General features: G+C 35.9%; 3 protein-coding genes across 4 annotated transcripts in view; 2 read left to right on the plus strand and 1 right to left on the minus strand.

Moving 5' to 3' along the window:
• The first annotated feature begins 1156 nt into the window (after positions 1–1156).
• Positions 1157–5833, plus strand: anapc15 (anaphase promoting complex subunit 15). Its single transcript, XM_062068214.1, has 4 exons — positions 1157–1549; positions 3463–3522; positions 5222–5365; positions 5499–5833. The coding sequence occupies exons 1-4, from the start codon at positions 1430–1432 to the stop codon at positions 5544–5546; spliced, it is 372 nt and encodes a 123-aa protein (XP_061924198.1). The 5' UTR covers positions 1157–1429; the 3' UTR covers positions 5547–5833.
• A 1867-nt stretch (positions 5834–7700) lies between these two features.
• On the minus strand, positions 7701–13980 carry tomt (transmembrane O-methyltransferase). Its single transcript, XM_062068213.1, has 4 exons — positions 13719–13980; positions 12322–12518; positions 12128–12250; positions 7701–7898 (listed from the first exon to the last, which is right to left on the minus strand). The coding sequence occupies exons 1-4, from the start codon at positions 13978–13980 to the stop codon at positions 7701–7703; spliced, it is 780 nt and encodes a 259-aa protein (XP_061924197.1).
• LOC133663610 (gastrula zinc finger protein XlCGF57.1-like) overlaps positions 7790–18774 on the plus strand; it is a 32844-nt gene continuing 21859 nt past the window's right edge. Inside the window, exons 1-3 of one of the 2 annotated variants that reach the window (XM_062068210.1) lie at positions 7790–7922; positions 8258–8597; positions 18502–18588. In XM_062068210.1, the coding sequence (XP_061924194.1) occupies positions 7913–7922; positions 8258–8597; positions 18502–18588 (437 nt within the window). In that variant the 5' untranslated portion in view covers positions 7790–7912. Of the gene's footprint in view, positions 7923–8257; positions 8598–18501; positions 18589–18774 lie in introns of those variants that run through there. The other variant, XM_062068208.1, reaches the window with a different exon arrangement.

Genomic DNA, 18774 nt, shown 5'->3' on the forward strand with positions numbered 1-18774 from the left:
CAATATCGATTCTTGGGGTCACGATTCGATTCAAAATCAATTTTTTTTCAATTCAACACGATTCTCGATTTAAAAACGATTTTTTCCCGATTCAAAAGGATTCTCTATTCATTCAATACATAGGATTTCAGCAGGATCTACCCCAGTCTGCTGACATGCAAGCAGAGTAGTAAATTTTTGTAAAAAGCTTTTATATTTGTAAAGGACAATGTTTTATCAACTGATTGCAATAATGTAAATTTGTTTTAACTATTAAATGAACCAAAAATATGACTTATTTTATCTTTGTGAAAATATTGGACACAGTGTGTTGTCAAGCTTATGAGATGTGATGCAAGTGTAAGCCACTGTAACACTATTGTTCTTTTTTTATTTTTTATAAATGTCTAATGATAATGTCAATGACGGATTTTTAATCACTGCTATGTTGAAATTGTAACTAATATTGATACTGTTGTTGATAATATTAATTTTTGTTTCACTACTTTTGGTTTGTTCTGTGTCGTGTTTGTGTCTCCTCTCAATTGCTCGGTTTTTTTGCAGTTCTGAGTGTTGCTGGGTCGGGTTTGGTTTTGGAATTGGATTGCATTGTTATGGTATTTCTGTGTATTGTTTTGTTGGATTGATTAATTTAAAAAAAAATTACAAATTACAAAAATAAAATAAAATACATTTAAAAAAATCGATTTTTTTAAAAATGAGAATCGATTCTGAATCGCACAACGTGAGAATCGGGATTCGAATTCGAATCGATTTTTTCCCACACCCCTACGATTGGTAACATAAATAAATATCCAAAACTGGTACAATAAACATCACATATAAATATGTAATGCCAATATACAAAATAATTAAGATATATGATTCATACATAATTTAATTAGAATTTCTGACATTTTAATAGCTTTTTATTTTTTATTTTAGTAGAAAGATGAAACGTTTCAATAATGGATTTTTTTTTTCATTCCCGGTTGTCTTTTGCGGATTTAATATTTTGCATGAGTAATAAACAAATTTAGAATCAATTTCACAATCTAATCCATGTCTCTAACGTATCCAAATTAAACATATTTTTTCAATACCTATTTGAACTGTTGCTTTTTATGAAAAAGTTACTACATTTCCAACCAAGCGGAACCTTTGTGCAACATTACCAAACCGGAAATGAGCGGAAGTCATATAGTGAACACCTACAACATCCGCCGTAGTTTTGAATTATTTGAAAAGTGTCATGTCGATTTCGCAAGTTTTTACATACTTATCTTGGTAATAACTTCATATTTGTATTTTTTATTGTTTTGGGGGGGTTTGAAGAGTGCACTTAATATACTCGATAAACCGGAGGACGTTATTACGAAGCGTTTTGCCGTGGTGGCGACTACCTCAGTTGAGCAGTAACTGTTTTGGGGTTCTATTAAAGCTAACAAACATGTCCACGCTGTTCCCGTCCTTGTTTCCCCGAATAACTGAGTCTCTGTGGTTCAATTTGGACCGACCCTGCGTGGATGAGACTGAGCTACAGCAGCAGGAGCAACAGCATCAAACCTGGGTAAACATAACTACACGCACAGGGGGTTTCGTTATTGATTATATCTGGCCTTTGTACATTACAGCCTACAATACTGTGCTCATTAATACGTTCATCAGTGAAAATATAGTAAACTAACCTAGTTATTCGCGATTAAATGTCGCTCAGTTGCAGGGGAAGCTATCCCCTGAGGATTGTAGCAAACTACACTACAAGCTAAACGGCAAAACATTACATATACAGTACAGGCCAAAAGTTTGGACACACCTTCTCCTCATCCAATGCGTTTTCTTTATTTGCATGACTATTTACATTGTAGATTGTCACTGAAGGCATCAAAATGATAGATGAACACATGTGGAGTTATGTACTTAACAAAAAAAGGTGAAATACCGGTAACTGAAAACATGTTTTATATTGTAGTTTCTTCAAAATAGCCGCCCTTTGCTCTGATGACTGCTTTGCACACTCTTGGGATTCTCTCGATGAGCTTCAAGCACACCTGTGAAGTGAAAACCCTTTCAAGTGACTACCTGTTGAAGCTCATCGAGAGAATGCCAAGAGTTTGCGCAAAAGTAATCAGAGAAGAGACTTAGACTTCCTTTTATTGTCGTTCAAATTTGAACTTTACAGTACAGATAAGAACAACATTTTGTTGCATTAGCTCTTGTAGTGCAGGGTAAAACAGCAATATGGTGCTGATATAAATAAATAGATTACTGTACAGATAAATATATTTCACTTTTGCATATGCATCCACGTTTATGGATGTATGTTATATTGTCTTTATATTCCAGCGAGTTAATCTGTTTTTGGGGGGAATTGAGGCGATTATTATGATGCGTTTAAGAGTCTTATGGTCTGAGGGAAGAAGCTGTTACAGAACCTGGAGGTTCTGCTACTGAGACAGTAGAACCTCTTTCTAGAGTCCAGCAGTGAAAACAGTCCTTGGTGGGGTGGGAGGAGCCTGCAGATTTTCTGAGCCCTGGTCAGGCAGCGGCTTTTTGCGATTTCCTGGATAGGAGGAAGAGGAATCATGATGATCTTCTCCGCCATCCTCACCACTCTCTGTTGAGACTTCAAGTCTGAGGCACTGCAGGCTCCAGTCCAGACAGAGGACAAAGGGTGGCTATTTTGAAGAAACTAGAATATAAAACATGTTTTCACCTTTTTTTGTTAAGTGCATAAATCCACACGTGTTGATTCAGAGTTTTGATGTCTTCAGTGACAATCCACAATGTAAATAGTCATGAAAATAAAGAAAACGCATTGAATGAGAAGGTGTGACCAAACTTTTGGCCTGTATTGTATCTCAACATAATTTTCTCGTTCTCTGTAATAGAACGGCGGATAAATAAGTAATAAATAATTAATATACCATAGTAAGTAAACAAATATTAAATACACAAAAATCATGATCTCAACAAAAAAAAAGTTCAAGATGTTCATCATAGTTGTTCTTTGTACTTTGTGGACACTTGTAGTTTGAACCTGTGCGTCAACATGCTACGTTGATGGAGTGCAAGGTTTTATTTTGGATGCCCTCGTAAAGTAGATGACATCCTTTTATATTCTGGTTGAGTTTACACCCTTGCCGTAAATCTCATGATCTCGCCCCAGGAGACACTCTCTCCTTGTGTGGTTTCTGCCACCTGCCGGCTGTGTGTTATGATTTTGCTTCCCGGTTTCGATGACCCACCCTATCTTGCCTCTGATTGGCCTGCCTGTATTGTTTTGCCCTAATCTTAGCCAATCGTGACTCATCATACGTAAAGCAACAAATCATCATGGATTTTGTCATATATAAACCAACCAAGAATTGTTTCCGTATTTTTTTTTTTTACATTTTATTTACAGGCCCCCTCTGCCCCCTACAGATTCACAAATGTAACCACTGTATTGATCTAACTTTTTTACCTTTTTGTTTCCTATAGTTGCAGAGCATTGCTGAAAAAGACAACAATCAGCTGCCCATTGGGAAAACTATTTTTGAGGTAATGATATGTTTTTCCAGTGTGTACAGAATCGATTCCGACCTTTTATGAAAGAAATGTTTAATATCGTCTCAAAAACCCTTGGACAGACATGAACCAATTACTGCACCACAGCTACTAACTATACATAACAATTGATTAGGGATGTTCCGATCAGGGTTTTATGCTGCCGATTCCAATATCAAGAATTCATGAGTAAGATAGGCCGATACCAATACCGATCACATGTATTAACTGTACGTTTAAATTTTTTTTTATGGTGAGTACAATTGACAGTTTAACAATATCAACACAATACTTAACTATTTTTTTCTTCTCTTTTATTGCATACATTTTTTTGGACAAAACAAAATCAATAATACACAATAACTAAAATGCAAAAAAAAAGATCTACTACATTTTTACATCCTTTGGGTTTTGCCCTCAAAGTTTTAACTTGTGTCCAAAAAAATTATTCCTTAGCTGTTAGCATGTACTCTGTGTGTAACATGTTCGGCCGCGTCCTCCAGTAGTACTTGATAATAAGACTTAAGATACTAAGAAATGCAGTTTATTTGCAGTTATGTAAGTTATTATTATTATTATTATTATTAGCTTAAAGGAGCGGCTCCACACTGTTTATGGAGAATAGGGATGGGTGCAGAATCCGCTACTTTTTTTGCACTTACCAAATCCCGCCGGTCATAGCAGGCACCAATTTATGTAAAATCCAACAATGCCATGCTTCGGTACCTGGGTTACACGTGACATCACGACCGGTTGCCGACTTAGCCAAACTACCTCTGGGTAGTGTTGCAATTTTCAGTTCCAACAAAGCAATTGACTCAAAAAACGCTCAAACGTAAGTAAAGTAAGGCTTCACTTTTCCAAAAATCCGTTAGCTTAATGCTAATATACATTGGCTTTGCTAGTGACATGATACTGATTAGCATTAGCGATTTCAACACCTCCTAATTCGTTAATGAAAACTACAACTAAGATGCACGTTACAATCAAACAGCTGGTGCGTAATATGTAAAATTTTTACAGGTTTGGCACTTTTTAGGGCGCAACAAAAAACAAAAAAACAACCATAAACTATACACTACCGCCCTGTAATGTCCTGGACTGGCAACTGCATTTGCGATTTAATGTCATCCTTAAAAATGAGGCTGAGAAATGTTCTAATAAATTAATGTATAACAACTGGACAGCAGTTATCATAATCAGTTATTTTTAAATGTTGCAATACATTTTTAAATTTTATTTTCAAAAACTATTAAGTACCTGGAATTGGTAATGTATCGATTCAAATATAAACCCATTCCTATTTGAGACACATAATTAGCTGCTAGCCACATGTCAGCTGGGGGGCTATAGATAAATACAGTGTCAGCCAGAGGGGGTCGGCATTAATTGGCAATGGAGAGCACAAAACTCCTCCAATACTGATCGGTAGCATTCCTGCTATCAATCATTGTGAATAACATGCTTTACGCTTTTTCATCAGACGTACTTATCATTCAAAATTATTTGTTAATTGTGGCAAGCTTAAAAATTAATTACTGTGGATAGACATTTTTAGGTTTTATGTTTCTTGAAGGCAGTTTTCCCTGTATTCCATTTTACTATATATAATCCTTTAGATTTGTTTCTGTTCCCCAAAAACAAAAATGGTATTTCTTTATCTGCGCATATCATCTTCATTTATTGGCTGCAGGGAGGAGGATACGAAGAGGAGGAGGAGGAAGACGACGAGGACGAGGAGGACAGCGAGGACGACTCAGAAGACGAAGAAGACATGCAGGACATGGACGAGATGAACGATTACAACGAGTCGCCCGATGACGGCGAGATCAATGAGGTGCTTTCATACACCTTTTTTTGTGGGATATCTTTTCTCATTGCAAACTCAATTGCACTCCCACTTTAAATCCAACAGGTTTTTAGCTTTCATTAGAAAAATATTTGCAAATGTTTCTTTCTTTTTTTGTCAGGTGGACATGGAAGGACAAGACCAAGACCAAGACCAATGGATGATTTAGGAAAGACTTTGGGACTTGTTATTTACACACACACTCACCAGCCATGGCAATATTTTACCCCCACATCATTAAATAGAGCTGCCAAATCTTTTATGATCCAACACATGAGCTTCCGCTGTCAGATAAGTATTATTTTTTTCAACAATATCTTTATTATTGTGTTCTTGTTGGTCTGTTTTCAATAGATTGTGCTGGTGACTGCATGCCCATAGCAAAGCTATGAGGCTCATTAACAGTTCGCTTTTCATTTGTTTGCATCAATAAATAAACAGATTATTTTCATTTAACTCCTCCAAGTGGTGGTTCCTGGCCATGCCCATCCAACGTGTTCCAAGCTGAGGTGGATTGTTAATGTTGTTCTTGGTGCAAAGTTCCAGGTGAGATTGGCTTTTTCTGGTAAATCACATGCTGTTGGAACACCTGCTTAATGACCTTTGGCCTCATCATGCGTCAGTCATGTGTCACTTGTCACACAGCCAGCTTACAATACAGTAATTGTTGTTCAGTCAGCAACTGTATGCTATTTGATGGAGCTGCATCATAAATGCAGCAACTTTATATATTTAAACATTTAATTTATAAAATATTGGCAAGCACTATGCTTGCCAATGTTTTAACAAAACAAAAAAGGTTTTAAAAAAAATTACATATTATCAAATAAAGTAGTCAGAAATTCGTCAATTACAATCAATGCGTGACCTTTTTTTTTTCTTCAAGATTTATTTATGAAATCTGTCTTTGTTTTCATCATTCTTTTCAGTTATATAATTTACTGAAATAATGTGCTACATTTTGGTGCTATATTTATGATACATTATGTGGTGACTTACAGTGCATCCGGAAAGTAATCACAGAGCTTCACTTTTTCCACATTTTGTTATGTTACAGCCTTACTCCAAAATGGAATACATAATTTTTTTAACTTACAATTCTACAGACAATGTGAAAAGATTTTTTAAAAATTAAAATAAATTGCAAATTAAAAAAATGTTTCTGTCATTGTCATTATGAGGTATTGTCTGTAGAATTTTGAGGACAAAAATTAATTGATTCCATTATGGAATAAGGGTGTGACATAACAAAATGTGAAAAAAGTGAAAAGCGGTGAATACTTTCCGGATGCGCTGTACAATTATCTTGGTGCCACTTTGTTGTTTAACTTGTTTTTATTGCCAGCAATAAGTCGAACAAATCAAACATTACTCCAGGAAACTTTCCCCCCTTGATATTTAAAGTACAAGACAAGTATTGTGGTATGGCTGGGTTTGTGATGGATGTCCATTAATTGAGTTGCATCTGTGAAAGACCGGAACATTTATCGTTGTCCCTCACCACATTGTGCTTCAAAGTTGTGGTTTCACTAGGTATACCGTTTTTATTTAATTTTTATAAAGCATATTCTATGTATTTTGGCCTAAAAATGGCTAAATGAACTGAAAATGCCAACACTATTTTACTACACTAGTATTGGCCACTAGATAAGACCAAACCAATCAGAGCACGCTGTCTGGTATCGTGGCCACTGATTGGCCTCGCTTCAGGCAGCATAACTATATTGTAAATTATTAGTATGAAGCTGACAATGTTGGTGATATTTTTTGTTTAAAGGACTCTCATTTTGTTAAAAAGCATACTCGGAGTGTAGTAAACTATGAAATATTTTATTTTTAATTAATAATTGCTACTTCACGAAAATTAAATTACCACGGTCAGGCCCAAAATTAATTAACAGCAATAAACAAGGGTCTATTGTACCTCATGTAGTTCTACTTGTGCATAATAATCAAGTAGTTCATCATTAATTCATTGCAGCAAGATAGAGTGCAGTACTTGCCTACAACCAGCATAGGCACCCTTAATTCAGTCTGAACTCGTTTACAGTTCTGATCAAAAGTCATTTATTAGTTTTATAGCATTAACCTGTTTAGGCTTCATGGGTGAGCTTGATCCTATCCCAGTGGGGTAGGATAGTCAATCACATTCACACCTATGGACACTTTTGATTCTCCAATAACATAACATGCATGTTTTTGGACTGTGAGAAGAAACCAGTATGGGAACAACACCGTCTTATTGTTGACCTAGATGGTTGTCATGATCTAACCATATCTTCTTATCTGTGTATTTTTTGAAATATTTGCTGTCAGCGTTGGTCTACTTAATCCCCTGATACACCATTTCTGCCATGCCATCCCGGATACCCTTGCTGTATTCCAGTGTGGCGCGGTGGATCTTCCACTCATACAAGCCGCTCTTGCGAAGGTGCCTGAGAAATTTGGGAGCCCCCGGGAAAATCACATTGTCTGCCACGATCATTGATCCTTTTCCGAGGAGACCAGAGCCCTCCAGCATCTGAAAACACCATCATGCCAACAAGTATGCAATTAGCAACAGCAGAAACCACCTTAAATTAACTAGTGATAAGCAATAAGCACAATTCATTCACTTATTTTTTTGCTATTAAAGTGCCAACATTGGCACTTATTTCATAGTTCTGGACCTAAAAATGTTGTGTACAGGTTAATTTCCCCACAAAATAGACTCGGTAGTAATTTTAGGTTTGCTTTTTAAAAGAGTTTCAGCACATGGAGACTGAAGGCAAATGTTGTATTGTGTACTATGTGTTTTGGTAGCATCTGGTAGAATCATGTTATTGTCATGCAGAATTTTGAAGCAATATTCAAATATATCTGCCAAATGCATTGTTGCAGGTTGTCGCATCACAACTAAAGAAGGGGTCAGCCTGCATTCATTTCCAAAGGATTGCATTATGAGGAAAGTATGGACCTCTCCAGTCAAATTGACTCATGCAAAATGGGACAGACCAAGTGAGAGGAGTGTACCGGTAATTTGCAGCCCTCATTTTAATGATTCTGTCGTCGAAGAAGAAGGGTTTTGGTTGAAGATTGGATGGAAAAGATTTCAAAGATTCAAGGTAAATGCAATCCTGAAAAACAAGAGCGCCCTTGAGGAAAGAAAGACAGAGTCATACTCTGTAGAAAACCGCAGAAAGAAGAGCAGACTCGGCGCTAAAAACAAGAGAAACAGAAGGTAAGTTGCTAGTATTCTATTTTATGTCCTCTTCTACTGATCTTTTCGTCAATATGCTTGAGAAAACGCTGAAAAAGCAGGAGAAAACACAGGCTATGGTGTCTATGGAAGAGCAGGAAAGTCCTGAAATGGGGATTTCTGTTTTGCTCATAATGTTAACCATATCAATTTTAAATTAATCATGGACTAGGGTGACAAAACAATTAAATGAGCAAAATAATAGTTGTAAACTATTTTATTCAAACTGTCTATGCGGGGAAATGGGCTCCAGTGCTGTAGATGAGGTCACACCAAGAGGGGGCCTGCATATCGATTCCAGCAATGGAAAGAGGGCGTTCCAAGTAGTTAGTTATTTACCCAGTACTCATAAACTAAATTATATTAATGGAATTGACTGCAATATTTACAGTATTTCAGCAGTTTAAAATACATTAATAGAACTTGTTAGTGAAATTTCGGTCATCTGGAATGGGGGCTGGGATGAAAAAATGTCTTGTTGATACAATGTATTTATTATAGTTCAGTCCTTGGAGAATGACTGTTTAGAAAGGTGTCTGCATATACTGTAAGCCGTGTACTACTAAATCAGTTCCATTTGCATCCCCACGAATCAAGTATAAATGCATGATAAAATTCATTTAGAAAAGTGTCTTGCACATTGATCTGATTACACAGTTAAATAAATACAATTTAAACAAATAATCTAAACCATGTGAACACTGAAAAATGGCATTAGTTGCCATTGCGCAGGTTTTTTTTTTTTTTTTTTTTTAATTAAATTTTATTTTTTATTTTTTTTAAATAAACCTTTATTTATAAACTGCAACATTTACAAACAGCTGAGAAACAATAATCAAAATAAGTATGGTGCCAGTATGCTGTTTTTTTTAAATAAAATACTGGATAGGATAGAAATGTAGTTTGTCTCTTTGATCTGATTATTAATCGAAGTAATAATCGACAGATTAATCGATTATCAAATTAATCGTTAGTTGCAGCCCTAGTTTGCTCATTAATTTTTCGTTATATTCCATGAAACTTTAACTATGACTCAGCATGGGGGTTACTGTCCTGTTTTTTAAAAAAATGTTATTTGTTCATTTTTTAAATACAATTTTATACACAACTTTGTTGAATCACTAATGTGCTTGGTGTCCCCATGCTACAGTATTTGCTAAAACTCACTACTGTTACCATCAGTGATGGGCAGTAACAGGCTTAACTACATTTTCCAGTAGCTTTGCGGTAGCTTCGCTATTTTTTTAACGAGTAGCTTTCCTTGTAGCTGAGCTACAGGCCAAAAAAATTTGGGGAAAATACAATGACCTGGATAAATGAGAACATCCATCCATACATACGGAGATAATCCATGATGGTTGGTTGGTGTTCTAATGATGACTTCACAATTGGCTAAGGTTCGGGCGAAACATTATGGACTGGCCAATCAGAGGCAAGATAAGGCCGGTCATCGAAACTAGTAAGCAAAATCACAACATACACGCAATCATGCCACATGATGACGAGGGAGTCAGAGACAGAGGGACGCTTCAAGGTGATGACTCAAAAAAATAAACTGGCAGAGAAATTCTCTCCCATAGATTAGATTTTTCCTTTAGTGATGAAGATGACGTGCAGGAAACCCACAATAATGTGTGTCGTTGGCCATATTTAGACAAATGACAATATCCAAAACCTTAGTTTTTAGTTGTTTACTCTGTAAACCAAATTCAAAACTGCCCTCTTCATCAAAGACATCCAACACAAATTTAGGAACACACACAATAAGGTGTGTCCTTGGCCATATTTAGACAAATGACAATACCCAAAACCTTAGTTTTTCGATGTTTACTCTGTAAACCAAATTCAAAACTGCCCTCTTCATTAAAGACGTTCAACACAAATTTAGGAACACATATTGAAGTGAGTTGAGTTAATTAACTGCACATAACCATTACCAACTGCTCCCAAACAACACAAGTCATTGTTTTTTTTGGTCAAGATATAGATAGATGTTTTTTTTACTGTAGTTAGAGAAAATTAATGACATTATAGGGGTGGGCCAAAGAAAAGGCAAACTAAATAAATACATACAGTGGAGTGCAGAGATGCCAAGACGTAGTTGTAGGGTGTCCCCAGCTAAATGACGAATAGTTAATAGTAATGGACCCTTATCTCAATTACTTTAACATTGATATTATACATGTGGGCCCACAGGTATAAATATCATTAAATGTAGCTTTGATGTAGCAAGCTACTTTTGCGCTGTAGCTTGTAGTGTAGTTTACTACACTTCTCTGGAGATAGCTTTCCCTGTAACTTAGCTACATTTAATTGAGTGTATCTTGTAGCTTACCTTACTACAATTTCCAAGTCGCTTGCCCATTACTGGTTACCATGTTACTCAAATGAGACACATTTGGTTTAAGAATGAGGTGAAATAAGCCAAAACACATTAGCTCAATGTGTCTATTGTCAGATTTAGAGTTGAAAAAAGACAGGAATTCAAGTTTCTGCCACCAATTTGATGGAATGGCCTACATTAGTGGTGTCCAAAGTGTGGCCTAAAGCACATTATAAGAATACTATTACAAACAATTTTTATAAAAGCGCATAGAGGTCAATTTTTACGAGAAAAAGTTGCAATGCTGACTCCATTAACACAAAGCTATGCCATGCAGGCTATTTTTTTCTTAACTGTCACCGGTCAAAAAATAATAATTAATCAAAATCAATATTGTTAGAATTTGCTCCAATTACTTCACATCAACTATTCCGCTTTGAAATATTTTAAACTATTGGCTATTTTGTTTGCCATTAACAAAAGTAGGCTTTCTGTGTCAAATACACCATTATACAAACAAGAAAAATCATTTAAAAAATCATAAAACCATATAATCGAAGCATAGATTTGAAGTTGAGTTTTAGATCTAAGAGTTGAAAGTGAAACAATAAATGTATGGCTTATTTTTAACACTTTTATGAGCGGGTGCCCTTTTGGATCCCTGAGAATTTTTGTGTTTTTTTATTTTTAATTTTTTGTTATTGCTCAAAACATAATTATGTATCAAAGTCAATGTTGTTTTGAATTATTGACTTAAGGCTCCAAAAACTTCACATCAAATATTGTACTTCAAAAAATTTTTTAAGGGGGAATATTGCATATTTTGTTTTATTGCCTTAAAAACTGGGTTTTCTTTAACAAAAACCACATAAAACATTAATAAATAAATATTTTTTTTATCAACAGATTAATTAAAAATGTGACTTATTTATAACAATTTTATGACAGAGACCCTTCTGGGTTTCTTAGACTAAACTTGAGGGGAGCCCTGAAGGTAAAAAAAAAATCTATATATTGTATTGGTTTATAAAATTAAAAATATCAAAATCTCCCCCACATGCTTTGATTTTTCAGTGTGCTTCCCTCAGTGGAAAAAGTTTAGAAACCCTAGCCTACATTGTTCTATGTACAGTATACAAGCCATCAGTTTGTTGGGGTGATGCTCAACACATCAGTTTTGCATGTATACCTGCAGATCAGTCAGGTAGCATTTCTTCCAGTGGTCCATGAAGACAAAATCCAGTCTCTCCAAACCAAAATCAGACCGCAAGCATGGGATGACTTCATCTGATGGATTCACAATCAGCTCTACCTGAAAAGGAAAGTCAGACGTTTTTCCCATGACTTGTTTTTCATCAGTTTTTTGGTGTTTGGCAGACGCACAGTGTCGTCATCAAAGCCTGCCAGGCGGATGATTTTCTCAGCGATGGCGGCGTTACACTGGTCCATCTCAACGCTGTAGATCCTTGCACCCAGCGACAGAGACCTGGCCATACGCACAGTGCTGTACCCACAGTGGGTCCCTAATTCCAGGATTGTAAGAGGACTCTGCTCTGTCAGAATTCGGTCCAGGATCTTTCCTACATGCAAATGCAAAGTGGCCCTTCAGGTACAGACATCATTACCATTAACAGTTTATGGATTATGCACTACAGCAGGGGTGTCCAAATATTTCCCACCGAGGGCCGCAAACTGAAAAATAAAGCATGGAGGGGTCATTTTGTTATTCATAAGTGTTAAAAATAAGTCAGACATTTTAAAAAAATCAACACTTAGTATGTTGATGATCTGTTTTTATTATTTTTTCATGCCCTTTTTATCAAAGAAAACTTTGTGTTTAAAATGGCAAACACAAAATATGCAATATTTTCCCCCAACCTATTTCAGACAGAATTTTTTTAATGTAAAGTAATTGGAGCCTTTAGTAGGTCAATCTTTCATAAAAACATAGATTTTGATTCATAATTTTTTTTGAGCAATGACAGCTTTAAAAATGTTTGCAAAAATCCCCCTAAAATGATTGGCCATCCAAAAGGGTTCCACTCATAAAAGTGTAAAAAATAAGTCATACAGGTTTTTGTTTTTTTTACTTTTCCACATTCAACACTTAAATCTCTAGATCAACTTCATCTTTATCTGTCGAGAATACGTTTTTATGATTCTGTTTTTTGGTCTGTTTTATGTTCTTTTTGACACAGAAAACAAATATAAATACGCTTTTTGTTATGGCAAACGCACATAATTTGCAATATTTTCCCCCCAAAATATTTTAAAGTAGAATTCTTTATATGAAGTTATCAGAGCCTTGAATGCGTCCATAATTCATCACATTGATTTTCATTAATTATAATTTTTCCGAGCAATGACAGCTTGAAAGAAAAAAAACAGCCTGCAGGGCGGCTTTATGTTATGAAAGACTAGACTTTAGACTTCCTTTTTATTGTCATTCAAATTTGAACTTTACAGTACAGATAAGAACAAAATTTAGTTGCATAAAGTCAACATTGCAGCTTTTTCTCGTTACATTTAATTGTAGCGCCTTGCATGGCAGCTCCCGCCATCAGTGTGTGAATGTGTGTGTGAATGGGTAAATGTGGAAATACTGTCAAAGCGCTTTGAGTACCTTGAAGGTAGAAAAGCCCTATACAAGTACAACCCATTTATTTATATTCCACTTTTTAATGTTTTTAAAGAAACAATATTTGTAGAATGTTCCGTGCTGGGGGTCGCAAATGGCCCTGGGGCACACTTTGGACACCCCTGTACTACAATATATTCACCCTTTTTTGGTCCTATGTTACTGATGAACTCCACCTTGCTGCACCACTCGTCAAAAGCTTCTAGAACGCTGTCCGGGTCCCCTGGGGTAGCATGAGTGAGAACATACTGGTAGGCCCGCTCTTCGCGGCTCAGACCCGTAACGCAGTCTTTCCATAGGCGTACCAGGACGGCACGGTAGAACAGCGCAAAGTAGAAGCGGTATCTGATGAGCAGTGTCAGCAGGAGGGGGATGAAGGCGAAAGCAATGGCAGGGTACACCATCCTCGTGCACGCACACCTGTCACAGGAAATTAGCAATCATTTATGTGCCATGAAGGAACATTAAGACAAGGCACTTAATACATGGAACATGTCTATAGAACCACATTCCTCTCACCTGAAAAAAGAACACACTATTCTATTCTAAACAATAGGCAAGAAAAACACGAACAGAACCCAGGCTCTGTCTCGAAGTATGGTCACCATGGCAACTTCATAGACGCTATTCTCCTATTACAAGTCAATGTTCCGTCTAAAGCATTCTAAAACTTGAACTTTAGAGGAAAAAGTAGTACATGTTGTGTCTGACTTTGCTTACTTGGAACAATATTCAACTTCTGTGCCACCCTCTGATATTAAATTGATTCATCTGAGGGGGATCGGGTGGGACAAGATGACCATAATTAGCAAAGACACTGACACATAGTGAGTGACAACTAACCCCATCATGGGGATGGTTCTTAAAATTTTATTTTAATGTGAAAATCTTTTGACAAAAGCAAGAAGGCAAAACTAAATTAAAGAAATAAAATTGTGTTGACAAATACATAACTTATTTACATAAAATGAGTAAGGAACATTAACCAGAAACACATCTTTGGGCCAGCATACTGTATATGTGATATGTATGAATGTGTCAAAAAGTATTTAAACACACCAAAATCGTTTGGCTAAGTTGTATTTTTTTAAAGGATAAATAAACCAACAGGGAAAAGAAACATTAAATATTGTTATGGCTTCTTAAGAGGCATATTATTTTCTTATTTGAGTTTTTAAATATGTTTATCTTCTTTCATTTTATTTTATGTTGGCTTTAGAGGATAAAATGCGTGTTACACGCTTAATTTGCGGTTTATGGGACGTCACGTGGGTTCGCTTCCTGTTGCAGACCTCATGTGGAACGCCACATCTACCATTAAAGTGTTTTAAGAGAGCACAGCCTATAGATGCAATGTGCACAATTCAATAGCTTAGTCGCTCGGACAGCAATGTGTTTATACAAATTGAGATTGTGGTATAATGTTTGCAATGGAAATGAGCAGTATCGCCAGGAGTTTATCCAAGTGTTGTAATCAGTCACTGTTTTACAATAATTACAATTTGAACCAGTAATACTGTCAGGGATTTTACTGCGGTTTATAATTCATACCGGTAGTTGCATATCTAGTATGACTATATGAGTGTATTTGTAATTTCTTGCTAAGCATCAAGGCTAATAACCATGTTAGCTCGCTAATAACAATCAAAATAGCTTTTCTTTCACACTTTTTGAGGTTAGCAATTTTTTCCTTGGAAAAAAGTGTCTAAAAAGCCTAGAATTAGAACGCACACTTTTGTTGACGAAAGTAGGAACACACAAGTAGGAAGTGCGTTGCTATGGGCAGTGAAATCAATGCGCCTAGGAAAGAAGTTCTGGTAATGCTTAAAATTGCCAAAAAACAGTAAATATTGTACATACTACATATTGTTATGAATGTGTCCGTTACTACATGATATATAAAGCATGTATATAAAACGTTGATGGTGCGTTTTGAAGTTGTTTTAGAGGGCTTTGAAGGCAACATAGGGGACTTCCATTAGCTACATCTCACAACGTTTTTTTAATCTTTAGAATCCGACATGTGTTCTTGTCTTTTATAAGGATTGTGAATGATAGGCAAACTTCCAAAAATGTGCAGTTCCCCTTTAAATGGCATTACAAATCATTAAATATGATGTCCAAAGGCTTTTTTTTTTTGAATGTCTTACAATTGTATGACATTTAAAGTCAATAAGTCAATTAACTAAATGAAAATTAACCTGATAACTTTGCCTGCATTGATAAATTTGCTATGTCCGTTTTTGTTTCTTTTCTTTGTCTACGGCCTTTAAAATGGATTAAAGAAGTCTCTCTCTGTGCATAGCTCTTAGCATCTGAGCATGTTTCTTTGACAATATAATTAAATGGACAAAGGAAAGCCTCTTGTTAGTCAAGTAGAGCTGGGAATCTTTGGGTACTGCGCAATTCGATTCGATTCTTGGGGGTAATTTTTCTTCGTCTACGGCCTTTAAAATGGATTAAAGAAGTCTCTCTGTGCATAGCTCTTAGCACCTGAGCATGTTTCTTTGACAATATAATTAAATGGACAAAGGAAAGCCTCTTGTCAGTCAAGTAGAGCTGGGAATCTTTGGGTACTGCGCAATTCGATTCGATTCTTGGGGGTAATGATTCAATTCAGAATTAATACTCTATTTAAAAAGATTCTCTATTCAAAATCCATATTTTTTTGATAACATTGGGTGCCATTGCCATAAAATAGATAAACAGCTCTGGTGAATTTTTATATTGCTTAAAAAAAAACTGGTTTTGTTTAATAACATTTTAACCAAACATTTAATACAATTAAATACAAATAAGGCAACAAGAGAAGTATCTCACACTTATATTTTCGAAAGTAAATATTTACAGCAGGTATGGGCATCTACCTCAACAGTAAGATTTGCTGAGGGGCTGGACAGGACAGATTAAAACAAATAACGAAACATTAAAAAATTTACTTTTAATTGTTTTTATTCGATTAAGAATCGTTACAAATAAAAATCGCAATTAATTGAGGATTTTTTCAAATCCCTAATACACAGTCTTTGTTTCGGTATGAACAGGCGGCATCGCAAGCTTACACGCACAGAATACGCAGAAATCGCCTCGCTAGTTGCGATTCACTTTTAAAAAGCACTGCTAAGTAACAAAAGTTAAGAGGAAAAAAGATGATTACAAAGCCAAATCTCCACGTGTGGATATATTTCATCTTCAAATTGAATGAACAATATCCGCCCATCACCATGGACGAACGAGCAAGTATGCTGGATAGCATTAGCAACAAAAACGACAACAAAAGTTTTTCCAACTGGGAAAAAAATGGATCTCAAGATGCTCACGATTTATTGAAGTGGAATTTTTGCTAACAGAAATTTAGAGTCCATTTTATTTTTATGATTTTTAATTAAGTTATTAACATTCTAATATCAATAGTAAACATACTACAGTAATGACAAATATGTTTATTGCGTTTGAAAGGGTTACTCACATTGTTATTATTATGTATTATGATTACATTTGTGCTTAGTTTGGCCACAGTTAATGTAAACCTTTCCACTGTTCAACATTATCGTTGTCATATGAGTTGTGTCTATACCAGGCCTGGGCAATTATTTTGATTCGGGGCCAAATTTAGAGAAAAAAATGTGTCTGGGGCCGCTATATATAGGAACACTAATACAAAACCTCACAATAATGTCTGATTGAATGCTAAAAACGTTATGACAGACCACCTTAAAAAACGGAATGGAATTTTAAATTTTTTTATTGAATGAGACACCCAGAATTTACATGAAAATAAAGAATGTGGGATTTACAATATTAACTATGAACGATAAAACACTGAATATTTACAACATATGATTGTCACACCCCCTCTCGATCGACATGTTTTACAATCAAGCGAAACAGAACAAAAATGCAACAAACACAGCGAAATATGAACGTGAAGGGTAAAAAAATAAATCCACCTACGATCTGATATATCACTAAGCTTTAGAACTTTGTTGTAAAAATCTCCTTCCGTGTCTGTCCCTGACACCCGCAATTCAGTCCGGCCGCTCTGGAAACACTCTGTGGAAACGCACCCCACCCACACTGCTTGGTGTCTCGTCTGAGCTGCTGTGACTTAGATGACCATAGTAACTAGTATATCATGCAAAAGCGCAGACTCCAGCCATTGAAATACTTTGTATAGTTCAAGACTTACGGTCATTTGAAAACATCACTGCACATCATAATGGCAGCTACAGTTCCCATCTTAAAGATCTAAAAAAATGATTTGGGAATGTCCGGCGGGCCAGATTGAAATGCTTAACGGGCCGCGTGCGACCCCCGGGCCTTAATTTGCCCAGGTCTGGTCTATACAGACAATTGTATGCTTTTGACTATATATACAGACAATCTGCAGTATGACATGGGCATTAACTTTGATTTAAATTGCATTAAAAAACATTACAATTAGATTTGCCAATACATGCAGAAACTCTAAAAAAAAATGTCCTTATGCCTCATGTCCAACTGTCTCTGGCTGGTCCCAGTAAATGTAAATGTCCATGCTACAATTTAGGGACACTGCCCTCTAGTGGCATTATGTAACGAGTGCAACAAGTAACCCCGTTATCATCTGCTGTACTACCACTCCTATTATGTGTTGCTATAAAGTAACACTAATACCTTGTTAAACACAACCACAGTTATTTAGCCACCAAGATATGACTGAAGCTCACACCTAAAAAAACTAGTATGTCATTTATAAATTATGTTGTACTGCACTTCATTATGCATACATTATAAGGATCACAATTACAACATCTGACTACTCCAAACCATGTTGTCATTTACAATGGTCTAGTTTCACAGTGCCATAAAGTTAAAAACCGCATGAAAAGAAAGCACCTTGAGTAAAGCGTATAAAACTGATTCATAATATTTTATTAAAACAGACTCACCTGGTGTCTAGAGAGGGTGACCAAAGAAGAGCAGCTTGGTAGGGCACTCAAACGCAGAAAGATGCAAGCGCGTGAGAGAAGGTAAGAGATCTGAAGCTATGAATTATTAAGGCATCCCGTGCATACAGTGTGTCCTCCTGTAAATAAATGACACTGTACAGTAACAGTGTAATATGAACACGTCTGTTTTAGTGTCCAGTGTTTTTTATTGCTTTGGATCGGACGCTGCTACTGTTTTATGTCCGTTTTTTAACCATGCAAAGAGCA

The sequence above is a fragment of the Entelurus aequoreus genome, linkage group LG13 (assembly GCF_033978785.1).
Source record: "Entelurus aequoreus isolate RoL-2023_Sb linkage group LG13, RoL_Eaeq_v1.1, whole genome shotgun sequence".
In the NCBI taxonomy this organism is placed as follows: domain Eukaryota; kingdom Metazoa; phylum Chordata; class Actinopteri; order Syngnathiformes; family Syngnathidae; genus Entelurus; species Entelurus aequoreus.

What these genes read in the sequence shown, in the direction of transcription:
- anapc15 (XM_062068214.1), top strand. Translation starts at nt 1,430, where the DNA reads ATGTCCACGCTGTTCCCGTCCTTGTTTCCCCGAATAACTGAGTCTCTG. An exon ending in TTGGGAAAACTATTTTTGAG is followed by an intron (nt 3,523 to 5,221) that starts GTAATGATATGT and finishes TATTGGCTGCAG; the next exon opens with GGAGGAGGATACGAAGAGGA. An exon ending in ATGACGGCGAGATCAATGAG is followed by an intron (nt 5,366 to 5,498) that starts GTGCTTTCATAC and finishes TTTTTTTGTCAG; the next exon opens with GTGGACATGGAAGGACAAGA.
- tomt (XM_062068213.1), bottom strand. Translation starts at nt 13,980, where the DNA reads ATGGTGTACCCTGCCATTGCTTTCGCCTTCATCCCCCTCCTGCTGACA. An exon ending in TAACATAGGACCAAAAAAGG is followed by an intron (nt 12,519 to 13,718) that starts GTGAATATATTG and finishes ATTTGCATGTAG; the next exon opens with GAAAGATCCTGGACCGAATT. An exon ending in CAGGCTTTGATGACGACACT is followed by an intron (nt 12,251 to 12,321) that starts GTGCGTCTGCCA and finishes TTTCCTTTTCAG; the next exon opens with GTAGAGCTGATTGTGAATCC.